Source organism: Mus caroli, unplaced genomic scaffold (assembly GCF_978045245.1).
Source record: "Mus caroli unplaced genomic scaffold, Mus_caroli_1 scaffold_18, whole genome shotgun sequence".
NCBI lineage: Eukaryota > Metazoa > Chordata > Mammalia > Rodentia > Muridae > Mus > Mus caroli.
The window spans coordinates 87,987,719-88,004,112 of NW_028227273.1; the positions used below are offsets into that span (position 1 = coordinate 87,987,719).

The 16,394-nt window shown below is 47.1% G+C and overlaps 1 protein-coding gene across 10 annotated transcripts in view; it reads right to left on the reverse strand.

Annotated features, from left to right (window-relative positions):
* Positions 1-16,394, reverse strand: part of Synj2 (synaptojanin 2) — a 97,528-nt gene that overhangs the window by 9,992 nt on the left and 71,142 nt on the right. For 6 of the 10 annotated variants that reach the window (XM_029471526.2, XM_029471525.2, XM_021186237.3 and 3 more), the window contains 11 exons: positions 15,044-15,236; positions 12,336-12,494; positions 10,754-10,910; positions 9,479-9,596; positions 8,219-8,437; positions 8,037-8,115; positions 7,353-7,521; positions 6,130-6,297; positions 4,878-5,012; positions 1,718-1,830; positions 587-695 (listed from right to left, as the gene is read on the reverse strand). In XM_029471526.2, coding sequence (XP_029327386.1) covers positions 587-695; positions 1,718-1,830; positions 4,878-5,012; positions 6,130-6,297; positions 7,353-7,521; positions 8,037-8,115; positions 8,219-8,437; positions 9,479-9,596; positions 10,754-10,910; positions 12,336-12,494; positions 15,044-15,236 — 1,619 coding nt within the window. The remainder of the gene's footprint in view (positions 1-586; positions 696-1,717; positions 1,831-4,877; positions 5,013-6,129; positions 6,298-7,352; positions 7,522-8,036; positions 8,116-8,218; positions 8,438-9,478; positions 9,597-10,753; positions 10,911-12,335; positions 12,495-15,043; positions 15,237-16,394) is intronic. The other 4 variants (XM_029471528.2, XM_021186239.3, XM_029471530.2 and 1 more) reach the window with 2 other exon arrangements.

The window sequence follows — 16,394 nt, forward strand, 5'->3', positions numbered from 1 at the left end:
AAGGGTATGTATGTGGAACACATGTATGTACACGGAACGTGTATATGTATGCCATATACTGAGGGGCACAGAAGTGCTGTGTTGTATTTGTTGAGGTCAGAGGACAACTTGTGGCCATCAGTTTCCCCTTCTGCCATGTAAGCCCCAGCGCTGAAACTCAGATCATCAGATTCACTGGCACAACATGAACTGAAAGTTTTGTTTATCTCTAAAATGCTGCTTAATCATCGTGGGATTGTTTTCTATATACTTCATAAATTTTAAGTATGTAATTTTTAGTAAAAAAAAAATAAGAATAAGTACATAAAAAGGCCACTTCTATTGAACATTGCACACACACAAAAGAAAGAAAGAAAGAGAAAAGGAAAGAAAGAAAGAAAGAAAGAAAGAGAAAAGGAAAGAAAGAAAGAAAGAAAGAAAGAAAGAAAGAAAGAAAGGAAGAAAGAAAGAGAAAGAAAAAGAAAAAAAGCAAAATAGGAAAGAAAAGAAAGAAAGCATCCACCCAGCTCTTTTCTAGGCCACTCTCAGTGAGTGGATAGAAAGGGACTCCTTATGGCTGGCAGGTGGTTCCCAGGAGACCACCTACCTCCGCTAGCTTCCAGGAGACACCGGATAGCTGCTTCTGCCTCCTGAGCGTTGGTGGTTTTGATCTGTTTGACGTTGTAAGGTTTACTTATTCCAGTTCTAGCCTTGGGCTTGAGGAGAGAATCCGGAAGAGACACGGATTAACAGGTAGGAACTGAGCCTCTGAGCGGATATTCGCAGTATACCCATCACCTGCTTGTCTGTCTGTACAGGGGGGCGGTGCTCTGCTTGAGGACGTGAGCTACGGGAACCCCATCGGCTGACAGACGTGCCTACTGCATCTAAACCACATCTCCTGGTGCCCTTCTCCACCCACCAAGACCAGCTCCCAAACAGCATGGTGCCAGATTTGGTGATGTGGACGCACCAACTTCTGCTTTTATCTCCACAGCCAGGAAGAGCTGGAGAGCAGAGTCTCCGCCACACTTCCCATGGTCCCATGGTGGGAGTATGAAGCGCCTCCCAGGTATGTTTCCCAACAGAATTTTCTACCTCTTCACTCGGCTCCTGGGTCATCTGAGACCCAGTTACGTTACTGTACATTCTGGAATCTAGTCAGCTCCTTAGCCTGCCCAGACTACACATGCCTTGCCAGCCTGTGTAACTTCCCCAGCAGTAGAGTACTGCCTTCCACTTCCTGTCACTGTCCTTCATCTGCATGCCCATCAGCAGCTCAGACTCCTCCTGATGAGGACCCCAGCCCTCTGTCCCTCTCCCTTGAAGTTTTTCTGAACTGTTCTACACTATATCTAATCTTATGCCAAAATGGCCAAACTCATCTTCGTTTCTCCTTTTCTCCTCACCACCCAATGCTCTAGGCAAAGGCAAGAATTACAAGGGAGTAGAAGAGGAGTCTGGAAGTGGGCGGTTTGCTCTTCAGGGGAACTGGGAGCGGGGAGAGACATTCCAAGTGTCTTCTGCAGTGCTCGCACAGTCACTTAACTGTCCTGTAAAGAAGTTGCTAGTAAGCATTAGGGGGTTGGGGGATAAGGCGGTGGGCGGGGAGAGGGTTAAGGAGACAGAGTTACATATTTCTTGTATCCACAGTAATCCACATGGTCTTGGAGTGGAGCACTACTCCCGCAGGTCTGAAGTGCTGCCCACTTCCCTGGGAGCCCCACAGAGGACTCACTGGTTGCTGAGGTGCTCCTGGGAGAAGCTTCGCTGTCTGCAAGATGGAATATTGTCCGTGAGTGCCAGAGGAGATGGATGCGTCTGAGGCTGACTTCTTCACCATTAAGCCAGCTGTGAAAAATGATGAGACAGTGTCAGCCTCAGTGACTTGGGAACATGCTCGCAAGCTATCAGAAGTTTCAGGGGAGGCAGCCCCAAAGACAGCCACACCCATGGTCAGGTATACAGACCCACAAGCCACACAGAGTGCTCCCAGGCAGGCCCCATGAGACTCTCCAGAGTTTTTCTTTGGGGTTATGACTGTGGGTTAGCAGCTCACACAGCCTGGGTTCCATCCCAAGCACCATAGAAAACAAAGTAGTTTTCCTGTTGAGTCTCTTGATAGCTTGGCCTATTGGGAGACTGTCTAGGGAAGCAGGATTAGAATGTGAATTTACATCTAACACGCAGAGGGATTTTAAATCTTATAGAAAAACCAATTGATTTTTTAAAGTGGTTTAAAACACATTATTATCAGGATCAGTTATTTTAAATGTTAAAAATGTTTTTTAAAAATGTTTGTATTTGTGTGTGTGTGTGTATATAAAGTGTGTATAAAACATGTGTTTGTGTGTGAGTGCATGCACGTGTAAGGTCAGAGGACAGCCTTGGGTCCTTGTCTTCCAACTTGTTAAGGCAGGGTCTCCAGCTATTTGTACTACACACTCCAGGGTAGCGAGTTCTACGTTCTTGGTGCTCCATCTGCCCCTCACACCATTCAGCACGAGTGCTGAGATTAACGGCACTCTCCACATGCTGGCTTTACAGGGATCCTAGCAATCTGACCTGCAGCCCAGAGCCCACCACCGGGAAGGTCAGCAGGCTTATATGGCAGTGCTTTTACCCACTGAGACATCTCTCCAGCCCTAGGATATTTACTCTTAATGTCTGAGAGAATATAAAAGTCCTAAAGTTCCTAAGTCAAGAAATAAATTATGTTTTAGATATTAACACATTATGGCTTAGAGTATTTAATGATGTAGTCAATGAAATAAAAACAAATGACCAAGTAAAAGGATTAAGAGTTTGTCAAATTTTTCTTTTTGGCAGATTAGGGATTGAAACTAGTGTTTCATGCAGGTCAGGCTAGCACACAGTCTCAGCCCTTACACTTTTTTCTTCTGAAACAGTGTAGAGATACACGCATGTCCTGGCTGGTTTTGTGTGTCAATTTGACCCAAGTTGGAGTTATCACAGAGAAAGGAGCCTCCCTTGAGGAAATGCCTCCATGAGATCCAGCTGTAAGACATTTTCTCAATTAGTGATCAAGGGTGGAGGGCCCACTGTGGGTGGTGTCATCCCTGGGCTGGTAGTCCTGGGTTCTATAAGAGAGCAGGCTGAGCAAGCCAGGGGAAGCAAGCCAGTAAGCAACATCCCCCCCATGGCCTCTGCATCAGCTCCTGCTTCCTGCCCTGTGTGAGTTCCAGTCCTGACTTCCTTTGGTGTTGAACAGAAATGTGGAAGTGTAAGCTGAATAAACCCTTTCTTCCCCAACTTGCTTCTTGGTCACGATATTTTGGGCAGGAACAGAAATCTTGACTAAGACAACATGTATACAACTGGACAAACAATGGAAGTGTTTTTGATTAAAACTGTTACCTGTGAGTAGCCAAGTAAATTTTAGATTTTGACTCTTTAACTATTTTTTATAAATCTCTAAAGTAATATGACTTATGAATTTTATTTATATAATTTTTTTAGATTTATCTATATTATGTATATGAGTACACTGTTGATGTCTTCAGACACATCAGAAGAGGGCACTGGATCCCATTATAGATGGTTATGAGCCATGTCGTTGCTGGGAATTGAACTCAGGACTCTGGAAGAACAGCCACATGCTCTTAATCTCTGAGCCATCTCTCCAGCTCCTATTAATACAATTTTTAAAAAATAAATCTTTATTATTTTCTTAAAGATTTATACAGTGTTTTGCCTGTATGCCAGAAGAGGGCACCAGATCTTATAGTCTTGAACCACCATGTGGTTGCTGGGAATTGAACTCAGATTCTCTGGAAAAACAGCCAGAGCTCTTAACCTCTGAACCATCTCTCCAGCCCTAATTATACAATTTTTATGAGTATTTTTGAGACACAATCTTACTATGTAGCCTATACTGGCCCCTAAACTCTTCACACTCTTGCCTCAGTTTCCCACCACAAATAACTTATGAACTTGATATTTTAGTATCTTTTCTATTTTCTGAGTGTAAGTTCACCAAAGCAAAGATACATTTCTGGCTTGACACTGATTACTGCTGTATGTTAGCTCTGGGTGAATCCAATTTTAAAAGGAATGGCTTCAAAAAGTCTGTATTTGACAGCCAATGTTTGGGGGTGGGGGGTGGGTAGGGTGGGGGAAGTATACAGTAATAAAGGAAACAAATAAAAAAGCAGGCCACAGCTGGGCGTGGTGGCGCACGCCTTTCATCCCAGCACTCGGGAGGCAGAGGCAGGCGGATTTCTGAGTTCGAGGCCAGCCTGGTCTACAGAGTGAGTTCCAGGACAGCCAGGGCTACACAGAGAAACCCTGTCTCAAAAAACAAAAACAAAAACAAAAACAAACAAACAAACAAACAAAGCAGGCCACAAGGTTATTCTGAGATTAAGGCAAGTTTGATGGCAGAAGCATTATCAGAGGAGCTGGAAGGAAAGCACCCAGGAGAGAACAGGGCTTGTCCTCAGAGAGCGAGAAACACAGGGACTGGAGCTAGATCACGGCCCAGGCTAGGGATGTGCATGTTGAGTCTCTTGGTGGATCAGATTCCTAAAGAGCAGGTCTGGCTATCTGTCGAAGAAAGAAGTACTTGACTGAAAAGCTAGAAAATTTTCCTCAAAGGGTTACAACCATTTCCACAGTAACACTTTCAAATTTAAGACATCTGGAGTGGAAGCTAAGTTCCTGGATGAACAGCTTTGAAAGGTTTTGTTTCCTACGCCTTTAGAGACCAATGGCCCCCAAAACAGAGCATGCCTTATAGTTAGACAACAAGGAGCCCGGGTGGAGGGAACGTCAGAGGGACTTAGCAGCAGTTTAGAGCTGTGTTTTCAATAGCAGGAGGGGTGCAGTTGGTTATTCCCAGCAGGCATTGTGGCAAGCTCAGAGTAAGCAAATCTTACTTGGAGGGGGGGGTCTCTGTGGTGGGTGAGGTGGCCGAGGCCTATTGGGGACGGACAGGGACCTGCTCGGAGAACGGTGGCGAAAATTCCCAGCAACTTCCAGCTCCTGCTTTAAGGTCACCAGGTGAGCGTCGTCTGAAGGACATGGTAGCTGTGAGAAAGATGATCTCATCCAAACGCAAGGGTCAGAAACGTCTTTGCGCGCAGGGCATACTGTAGTAGGCAGAAGTGCTATGGGATGCCCAGGGTGGGGCTGATTTTGAAGTGATTTTGAGCATCCCTCTGTTGGGAGTATGGGCATACCCAATGCCTGCTTGGGACACTCAACAAACCATGGGCCTGGTTTACCAGACTTGAGGAACTCTGGCACGTTTAATGTATAGGCCCATCTCCTTCCCAAATGATTAGCCACACCTCTACACAGGCAGAAGATAGGGTGACACCAGAGCTCCTACGAGACACCCACCACAGGGAAGAGAACTTAATTCCTCCTTCTAGAATGTGGCTGCTGATCTGGAAGTTCAGAAGAGCTCTCCCTTCTTTTGCTAGCCTGGCATCCAGTAGCAAACTCTTAGACTAGAGGCTTCAGAGGGCCACCTCCTGGGTGCCTGACACCGTGGCTGGTACATGACTCTGGGAAGACCAAGAGGGGCCAAAGCTGTGAGAGAGAAAACTGGAGGAGTGTGAGGGTCACCAATGCTGGCCTGCTATCATTTGCCAAACATGTCTGTGTATATAATTGTCACACATACCTTACCAAAAATCCCTATGGCAGACTCAGGAATTCAAAGTGCTAACACCAACCAGTGGTTCTAGCATGGCAAGCTACCGATGAGTTTGGGGAGTGTTATTTAATCAAAGGAATACATGGAGGTAGGTGAGTCTTTGTACCTCTCTTGTCAAAGAGACAGCTTAATTTCCTGTCAGCTCTATATTCCCAGCCCTAGCCCAAGGGTCCTGTGCTGTTGGTTAGAGCTTCTCTCCAGTTAGGGACATAGTGACTGACAATGGAAAGCAGCTTTGGAATTTTGGAAGCACCAAGAGTCAACTTAATGGAAGATTCTACCATTTAGTCCAGGATATGAATTCACTCTACACAACCTTTTGGTTTTCTTTCATTCTAAGACATAATGAGGCCTCTGCATAATCTGACAGTATGTAAATGGAACAATCAACACATCCCGGTGTAGATCTTGAATGTGCCTCTGTAGGGATTTCCAGCCCTGCCCCAGGAGATCGGGGGAGGAGCTACCTTTGTATGTTGGATGTTGCTTCTTTTTAGCCAGTGCGGGAGACTTGCTGGCCGGTGTCAAGGAGCTCATGGTATCGGAAGAGTTGTCTCCACCGAGCTCACTGTCTGAGACTACAGGCTGGCCAAACTCATCCACTAAATAGTCTTCATCCTCTTCAAGAACATCCCCTTCAAGGAAGAACAAGTCACATGAGGGTGAGAGAGATCAGGCTAGAGTGGTCCAGCCTTTCACCAGTGCAGCTGCCTTGCTGGCTGTCAATCTGATTGGCTTAAGGGATACTTATGAGATGGTATCTGGGGTAGAGGGGGCGTGTCTAGAGAAGATTAACTGTGGAAGGAAGGGCTCTTGTTGACATGGGGTCAGCATCCCTTGCCTGGAGGCCCAACTGGAATAAAAGAGGACACGGGTATTTTCTCTCTGCTTCTTGTGCACTGAGGAGTAGCCACTGCCCCAAGCTCTTGCCTTGCCACAGACCCAGAGTCAATTGGGTCAAAGGTTACATTGTCCTAGGTATATTTATGTTATAATCCTAGTTAGATGTATTGACTCAGGCTAGAGTCATCTGGGAAGAAAATGCTTCCATAAGATTGACTGTAGACAAGAAAGCAGTCTGAGCAAGCCAGTAAGCAGCGCTCCTCCATGGCCTCTGCTTTAGTTCCTGCCTCCAGGTTCCTGCCTCCAGGTTCCTGCCTCCAGGTTCCTGCCTTGAGTTCCTGCCCTGATTTCCTTTGATGATGGACTATGATGTGGAACTATAAGATGAAATAAATTGTTTCCTCCCCAAGTTGCTTTGGTCATGGTGTTTATTACAGCAATAGGAACACTAACACTAATATAAAACATAGTTATGGACCTATGAAATGTGAACCACAGGAAGAATTCCTGCCTTAAAAAATGTCCAAGTTGGGAATCTAAACACAGTGAAGCTAATGTAACTAGCCCAAGAATTCTATGAGAATCTGCTGCTGACAGCCATGGGAGCCAGGACCCCAGGCCAGCTCTCCACCTCAATTCATGCCTATTGCCAACGGCCTCAAAGCCAACGTTAGTGTGTGTGAGATGTCCCTTACAGCACCCTGCGTCACCCCCACATATGAACACTGGAACACATGGATGTGACCTACAGTTATCACAGAGATACAACCCTTCCCACTTCAGATGCCCTCAGGAACCTTTGTGAGGTGGGGTTTAGGGCAAGGCCTGCCATGGGCAGGTCACTGACCTTCGGACTCATAGTCCAGACTCGAGAAGTCAAAGTTCTCCTCCAACAAGCAGGAGTTGGCGGTGGGAGACACAGGGGCCATGCTGTCTCGCTTCCGGAGAAGCTCCTCTCTCAAGCCTTCTAGCCAATCTTTGGTCTTTGGTCGAATCTTCACGGCCCTGCCTTTCACCTGGGAGGAGAGCCAGTTAGTGAGAACAAAGAAAGTCACCATGGTTCCCTTCAGTCACAAAGCACTTCTCTCTCCAATCTGTGCAACCATCACAATTTTCTAAGGAACCCCAAAGTCCAGGCCCTAGGTGCGCACAGTGCATGTGTGTGAGTGTACGTGTGCACATGCGCGTGTGCTCGTACGCATGATCGGATGGAAGTTGAATTAACACCTCTAGCTTTTCACTTTGTACAAATTTAAACCAGGATCTTATAAAGATGGAACTAAGTGTGAACAGTGTCCCCCAAAACAGTCTAAAAAGAAAGGTGGAAGCAAAGAACTGAGTGAGAAGTCTATACTTTGAGCTTTTGCTAGTGGCACAAGGCCAGCTTCAAGACACAAGACCCAGATGGAGAATCCCAGCTGCAATGCACCATGGCACCTACACAGGTAGGACACTGGCCAGAGGAAATCATGGCCATGTAAATATGGGGATGAGTCAGCCCCACTCCACAGTGTGACGAAACACCACTTACCTTCATACCATCCACATCCAGCACACTGAGAGCTGAGTGGCTGTCTGCAAACGTCACCAGCATCTGCCCTTGGTTGATCCTGCATTACAGGGGATTAGCTCGTCAATACCAGAAACCTAACGCAGCAGCTCTCTTGGATCCCTCAGACACCCCAGAACATATGTCTCAAGGGCGGGGATTACCTGACTAGAATAATCGTCCCATAATTCCCCAAAGTCTGCATAAGTTCTGTGCGCAGGTCCTCTGGAAATTCATTTTTCTCTTCTAGGGTTGGAGACTGGAGGTTTACAACAACGGTGGCATCCAGCGGGCCTTGGACAGAGGACACTTCCTGGAAGACCCTCTCCCGGGCTCCTACATCCACCTCTTGAACCTCCACCTCCACAATGGCCAGCACAGGTCTGCATCAGACACAAGGAAGAATCGGCAGAGAACCGTTGGCTTAGGCAGGTGTCACATCCCAGCCTCCAACCTGCCTCTGTCCCTGCCCGTTCTGTTGGCCCATGAACCCACAGGCTGCTGCCAGACTAGAAGCTCTTCACATGGCCACATGCCAATCAATCCATGGTAAGAGTCTCAAAACATCACCTCTTTTTGTTTATAAAGCTCATCTCTAGTATTTGATTCTAAGGAAACACAGAAATTAGGATAAAGATTCTATACAAGGTTGGTTCCCCTCAACTCTGCTGACAGGGGAGGGAGCTAACGGTCTGAGTCACTGCCTGACCCAGGTACCACTCTCCCTCCCTTCCTTACAATAACGTACACAGCTCTAGTAGCACCTGCAGGAGAATCAAATCTCCCTCACCTGTCTTATGCTACCCTACTACCATTTCTTGGAAGGTGTTAGCAAGCTAACAAATCCTCTCAGAGGCTGCCATCAGACGTCCCTCTCCCTGCCTCCTGCCGTCTCCTTCCATCCTTAGCACAGAGTGGCCAAGGCTAAACAACTTCCCAGAGTATTGAACAGCCTGAAGCCATCACAGGAAAACTGTACACTATTTGTCGCAATGCAAATACTAGATGAAAATGGTCATCCACCGGTGAGCGGGTGGGTCAGCCCATGGCTCTGTTTAGAGCTGAGCAGCGGCTGCAAACGGGTGACCCTGATCTGTAAGCTTACGCGGGACTGCAGCTGGAAACCTACCAAGAAAGCGAGCTGTGCGGCAGGGTGACTGAGGACATTTCAAAGATACAACATTGTGCAGGCTGTATCTTTGATGTTTTCATGAATAACATCATTTATGATATAGAACAATCAATGACAAAAATGCTAACAATTATTATTTCACAATGGGCGATATACAGACCACCCCCCATCTCTTTCTCTCTGTCTCTGTCTTTGTTTCAGTCTCTGTCTCTCTCTCTCTCTCTCCAATCCTTACAGGGACAGGATATCTTTGGGGAGGCAGAGCCAACGCTCGCCCCAATGAGGACCTTACCTGTGATCAGACGCCTGCAGCTCTGCACGGCCGTAGTATTTCAGAGTGCCTGGAGACCAGGTGTGTCTGATCTGGGGATCGCTGTCTAGATCGCTGTCTAGAAGGTTGAGTTCACCAGCTGCTCGCCAGGTTCCATTCAAGAGGCCGACAGCCAACAGGAGACAGAAAACCATTATCACGCACACATGTGATTATGACTCCTTGTCGCACAGATCTCTGTCCCTAACCACCTTGGCTCAGGCTCATTTGCCTCCACCCTTGAGCTTAAAGTTAAGCCTATGCTGCATTGGGGCTGGGGTAAAAAGGTTTTCATGTTCAGATTGCCAAGAACAGTAACAACCATGGCGCTCCCCACCCCTTACACACTCAGGTCACCACGCAGCGGACCAGGATGCAGCAGTCTGTCGCCTCTGAGACCTGTGTTTTTTGTACAGTGAGAGGCTCTGAGGTTCAACAGCCCTGCCTCCCAGTACCCTGGAGGCCATGCAGACGCTCCCAGACTAATAGAAAGAAAAAAAAAATCCTCTCTTCTCCCTGTAGCTCTAGTTTCTGGGCTTTGAAGTTTCTGCAGACCTCCCTCTTTAATGTGGAAAGGCTATTTGCATTCTACAGTACAGGTGCTCCAACTTTAATAAGCTTCCCTTCCTTTCTGTTCATCATTGACTTCAAAACAGACTTCACAACTCACTAGCCAAAAGGGGAAAACAAGCAAAAAAAAAAAAAAAAAAAATCCGCGGGCCTCGTGTTCCATTTGGAATTGAGGTTTTAAGAGGTACAAATTTGGGCTGGAGAGATGGCTCAGAGGTTAAGAGCACTGACTGCTCTTCCAGAGGTCCTGAGTTCAATTCCCAGCAACCACATGGTGGCTCACAATCATCTGTAATGGAGTCTGATGCCCTCTTCTGGTGTGTCTGAAGAGAGCATTGGTATACTCATATACATGAAATAAATCTTAAAAAAAAAAAAGAGGTATGAATTTGGTTGAAAAAAATGGGCTCTGTAAGGTATGAGAAAAGTGGGAGATAGCCCACAGCTCCAGTCCTCTTCCCTCCTAGGGTAAAGGTTAGAGGATGGGTAGGAGCAACCATGATGGACAGGCAAAAGACCAGGATAGAGGCGGTTCAAAAACTATGACATCTAGAATGATCTGTCATCCTTTGGCTGATTGAGAAAAATGTGGTACACAGCCAGGGCACTGGGCTGAGTGGCCGTTTTTCTCCCTCCATGGTATTTCCCTTGCCCCACCTCTGTTTCAGCAACACATGTAGCGCTCACCTGTCTTATCATATGGATGCTTCTTCCTCCACCACAGCACCCTGTCTGTCCAGGCTGGGGTACGGCACTTGTCACTTGTGTCGTAGGCAGCTGATCCAACGTCATACTTGTAGGTGGGTCCGAAGTTAACGGCTCCTTCATGAAAGTCTTTAAAAATCTATTTGGAGAAAAGAAATCACAAGGCCATCTTCAGGGGGAAAAAGGGTGCATTCCAAAGCGTTCTAAAAGTAGAAGACTTTACACACACAGACATGTCTCTTCCTGGGCTTACGTGCCTTTTAATAGCTGGGCACACACACAGCATCGTAGCACCTTGCCTTCCCTCCTGTAAACCTGCCTTTGGAGACAGAGAATGGACCACAAGACAGGGATCACTCTGGGCTCACCTGAGCATCCCCCTGCCTGTGTCCCACGTTTTGGGGCCTTTCTCCCTCAATGTGGTAGAGAGGGCAGTGAGAATTTGGCAGAGGAAATGAGAGGATTTATAGTGTGACAGGGTTCATCTGTGCACGTCACAGTAAGGAGAGCAAACTTCAAAATGTGGCGGAGTCTTGTTTTAAAGGGAGAGGTACCTTCATTTTTCTCTCCTCCTTCATTGAAGCAGCAGCATTCTCAAGGCAGAGGGCACGCTCACCTGCTTCCTGCTAGGAGAGCAGGGCTCTGAAATAGGCAACGGTCCTAGCTGGAGAAGTTAAGTGGTGGTTCTCGGGAAGCGGGCTGCTCTGACCCTAAAGAACTAAAGGCAAGCCTGAAGCTGAACCTGTGCTGAGTAGGCACTGCCTTCCGAATCCCTAGGAACCTGTACATGGCCCTGGTCTAGCCCATGTGTGCTCTGCGATGGACAATGTTTTGGAGCCAACTGTAGCCTGGTATGCTGATTTCATGACCTGGGATACATAATTCAACTTTACTCTCCGTCTGTCAATGAGTGTGTATATACTGGGCACTGTGAAGGAATCGATGTACTATAAATCAGTGTATAAATGATTGTGTTAGTGTCCTCACCAACGAGAATAGGAGTGCAACAAAATATCGGGAATGGAGTCTAAAGCATTGCTCAGGAGTTTCTTATTCCAGAAGCAAATCAGTTCCTTAAAAGACTGAACATGCATAGACCGATGAGTGTATTTAGTACAGGTAGACCACATACGCCAGTACTCAACACCTCCAGTGTAGCGGTGATCCATCTGACGTTGTCAAAGGGCACACTAGAAGGCGACCAAGACTTGGGCTGAGCAGACCCTCTCTGGGGAGCCCTAGAAGAGCTGACTCATGTCTAAAAGCATAAGACAGTGCTCTAGAGACAAAGCCAGTCCAGTCAGCTCCCCCCCCCCCCCCGCCCCGTGCTGAATACGGAGGGTGGCTTTCCTTCAGGGGCCCCTTGTGTGGCCACCCAGAGTGCTGTTAAGATCAGCACCCTGTGCAGCTGCGCTATCCTGATTCTCTCAACTCATTTGTATTTTCTACACCGTCATAATCAGTGCTAAAGCCAGTCACCATTTCAATGCACCAGTCCCTGCAGTTAGGAGAGAGCCCTCCACACTGTAACAGTTACCATAGACAGCTGAAAGGTACAACTTACTTTTCCACTTGATTTCTGTAGCTGTAACTGATCAAATTCCATAAGTTTCTTCCAGTCTTGGCGTTTAACAAAATAGAAGACTTCTTCGTAAGTAAGATCAATACGGTAGTTGAAATCGCCACACCAAAACACGTAATCATGTGAAAATATGTTTCTCCCCTACGTTGTAAAGAACACACCAATGTAAAGAAGGTGGAAGAGGGGAGAGGAACAAGTCTTGGAACATTGCTCCTAAAATGCTAAGTTGTCCACTACAGGGTCTCATTTCTACCTAACCCTATAAACCTCTCAAGAAATCCTTACATAATTTTCTCCTCAATTTTATTTAATTATGATTTGAAATAGGGCCCCATGTAGGCCAGGACTAAGTAGCTGGAATAACAGGCATGCACCTCCATAGCCACTTGTATGCAGTACAGGATAAACATGAACTGTATCTTCATCCCTGTGTTTCTATTTTATGTAACAGTGCCCTTGAGTGGTCCAGACAAACCCAAACCACACGGAAAACACTATGCCAATAGTCACTCTGCCACTGCACTCGGCTTGTTATGTCTACCCTGCCACTGCACTCGGCTTGTTATGTCTATTCTGCCACTGCACTCGGCTTGTTATGTCTATTCTGCCACTGCACTCCTGTTACAGCTGAATCTTGAGAGGTTTTTCCCAAATTAGGAAATCTGTGTGCAGCACTGTAAACTTCTCCATCACACTCCTCCCTGAAGCCAATCATCTCCACTCCTACCCAGTCCTTCAAGAGTTCCTCCCCAGCACAAAGGCAGTAACCATGACATACAGACTGTCCATCATACAGGGTTCTGCTCCAAGTGAGCTCTGTCCTTACAGGAGTCCATGCAGCAGACACTTAGCTCTCTCTCTCTCTCTCTCTCTCTCTCTCTCTCTCTCACACACACACACACACACACACACACATACACATACACACAGAGTGTCTGTTTTGTGTAACTTCCTGAAGCCTGTAAGGCTGGTACATAGTAAAGTTAAAATTCAAACCCAGACATACCTGGCTCTAAACCCACCTTCCCCTCTACCACAGTAGTATGGTATTCAAATCCTCCACTCAACACTGATGGCACAGACAGATTAGGGTGGCCCAAACCAAACCATGTAGCTTTCTGTGGCAGTAGAAATGTTTTCAATTTAGCCCAGTAAAGGACCACTGGCCAAAGTGCATTGAACTTGACCAGTTGTGGTGATTTGAAAAAGAATGCTCCCCTGCCCCAATAGCCTTATATACCTGAAATGTTAAGATTGTGGCACTATTTAAAAGGAATAGAAGTCGATGCCTTGTTGGTGATGTGTGGCTTTGTTTGGAGTGGGTGTGGCCCTGTTGGAGTGGGTGTGGCCTTGCTGGAGTGGGTGTGGCCTTGTTGGGGGAGGTGCATCACTAGCAGTGGGCTTTGAACATTCAAAAGCCCATGCCAGGCCTAGTGTCTCCCTGTGGGTCTAGATACAGACCTCAGATACTTTTCTAGCCCCATGTCTGCCTTTGTGTAGCCATGCTCCCTGCCATGATGATATGGACTAACCCACTGACACTGTAAGCAAGCCCCATTAAATGCTTTCTTTTTAAGAGCTGCTGTGCTCATGGTGTCTCTTCACAATAATAGAACACTTACTTAGGCACCAAGGCAAGTGATTTTTAATTAATTAAATACAGTCAATTTAATTTAAATCACAATGTAATCTACACAACTAGCACAGAGAATGCATCTATAGGTTCACTCAATTTTTCTTTTTACAGAAGAAGAAAAAGGACCATATGGTAAATTTTTCAGTCATTGGAATGTATCCTGAGAATACCATTTCAAAGTTCCCATTTTCAACTAAGAAAGAGTGGACAATATACAAACTGAAAGTTCCCCAGCTTATTTGTTAACTCAAGAAATAAAAATAAAAGTGAGGATTCAGATACTTATAACTGAAACCAGATGAACTTTTGCTGTGCAGCCAAATCCCTGGGAAGGCTGGTCTTAAAGGCTCTATTATCATCGGAACCCAATCTGTCCAACAAGGGAAGAATTCCAGGATCTAACCAACTTGTTAGAATATGGAGGGATCTGTGACAAGGATATCTAACCCACACTATCTGGCTAGCAAATGGGGCACACACATCAGGCTGAGGTGGTAGCACTTTTCTGTGGGAAGGAGAAATCTAAAATCTAACTGAAAATAAAGTCTGTTGGCTTTGGAATGGAAATCTCTGGGCTGCCAGTAGAGGACAGTGTGGGTGCATTTCTGGAGACACAGGACAGATGGGTTGGGAGGCCATGACTTTTCAGTCAGGATTGGCCAGTTTGGAAACAGCAACAGAGGTGGTGTGTGTGTGTGTGTGTGTGTGTGTGTGTGTGATGTGCACTCGCACCAGAAGAAAATTAAATCCACACTACCACCACCAGGAAAATGAAATCATACTGCTTGAACCAACTGTTCTTCACATGACCACCCTGATTTTCCTCCATCATCTGAATTAGAAACACCCCTGGGTGCATCTAAGAATAGTTAGGACACCTAAGGACTTGAGGTGACAGAACTCTCCAAGGGCTGGGTTCCTCCACCAAGAATGATAGCATGTCTCCCCTCCCCCAAGGTGGATTCTCATGGCTGTGGAGGTGGGAGCTCCTATGGCCCAGAAGGCCACACACGGCAGAACGGGGCAGGCAGACCTAGTAGTGCACGCCACTCACCGAAGGGAAGGAGAGCTTGTGCGTGATCTCCCGGTAGTCTTCGTTCCTCTCCTTCACCTGAGACTGCCCAGCCGTCAGGTGGCTACAGACAAAGCAGAAACTGGTGCTGTGGAGCTGGAAGCGGATGCCCACAGCACCCTTATTCCCCGCCTTTCCCCCCATGCCGGTCTTCACGGTGTCGATGGCCACGTCCCTGTAACAAAAGAACGTTGCAGTCTGTTGGCTATGGGACAAGACAACCCCATTCTAACACAGAGAAGAGCCTGTAGCCAAAAGCATGGAGACCAACATGACCGGTCAAGTCTACGGTCCTTCTCACTGCCAAGGACTGCCTGGGTGGGTTGCATCTCAATCGAGTCTGCTTAGAAGGGCCTGGTCCTCCACCAGCTGCAGACACATCATTCCCATGTCTGCCCCACACTAGGGCATGGCCAAGCAGCCCTAGTAACACAATAGCAGAGCAGACCCTTCAATGTGTTTGGGAGGTAACAAAAGGGTATGAATGCAGGGCCTAAGAGCCACCATAGGACTCTCCAGTGGCCCTCTCTATATGGTGGTGCTTGACCAGGTCTTGGGCTCTTGGCTTAGACAGGTCTGTTCAATGCTGTGCATTGTTCTCTCCCCAGCAGAAGCAGCAGGTATCTCAGTGATGGGCCTACCATACCCCTCAGCTCTCATGTAAGGAACAGGAGGGACCATGTGGCAAAAGACCAAAACTTTTGAGAACTAGGAAACAGGCCTTGAGCTGACCTAGGTAGTTGTTGCCACATTGTCCTTCTCCAAATGCACTGGGGATGCCCTGCTGTGTGTGAGGCCATGGGATCACAGACGGCTGTGTAGTTAATGTTTCCCTGAGTCGGCCACAGCTGGAGACTGGTGTACACCTTTGACTGGGAAGACAAAGGGGGCAGGGGATGTGTGCGTGTGATGATAAGCCAGGGGGTTAAAGTAAACAAGCTTGAGGTCAAAGGGCAGGAAACTGAGGACAAGGTGTCTTCAGGTAGGTTTGGGAAACCTGCTGCTCTCCTGCCTCACCTCTCCCGGGATTTAGCATTAACCTTTACCCAGACTTCTCTTGATAACCTGTGGCATAGCCAAACTGCCCTAGTAACACAATGACAGGGGCTGGGCCTTCCATGTGTTTTGAAGGTAACAAAAGGTTATGAATGCAGAGCCTAAGAGCCACTGTGGGACATTCCAGTGGCTCTTGCTATACGGTGGTGCTTGGCCAGGTCTCGGGCCTCTTGGCTTAGATGGGAGGTCTGTTTAACACCTTGCATTAGCCATTAGTAATCCTAATGGCAGCAGCAAGGCCAGGCCATGTAGCAATAGGAGTCAAGGAGAAACCTGG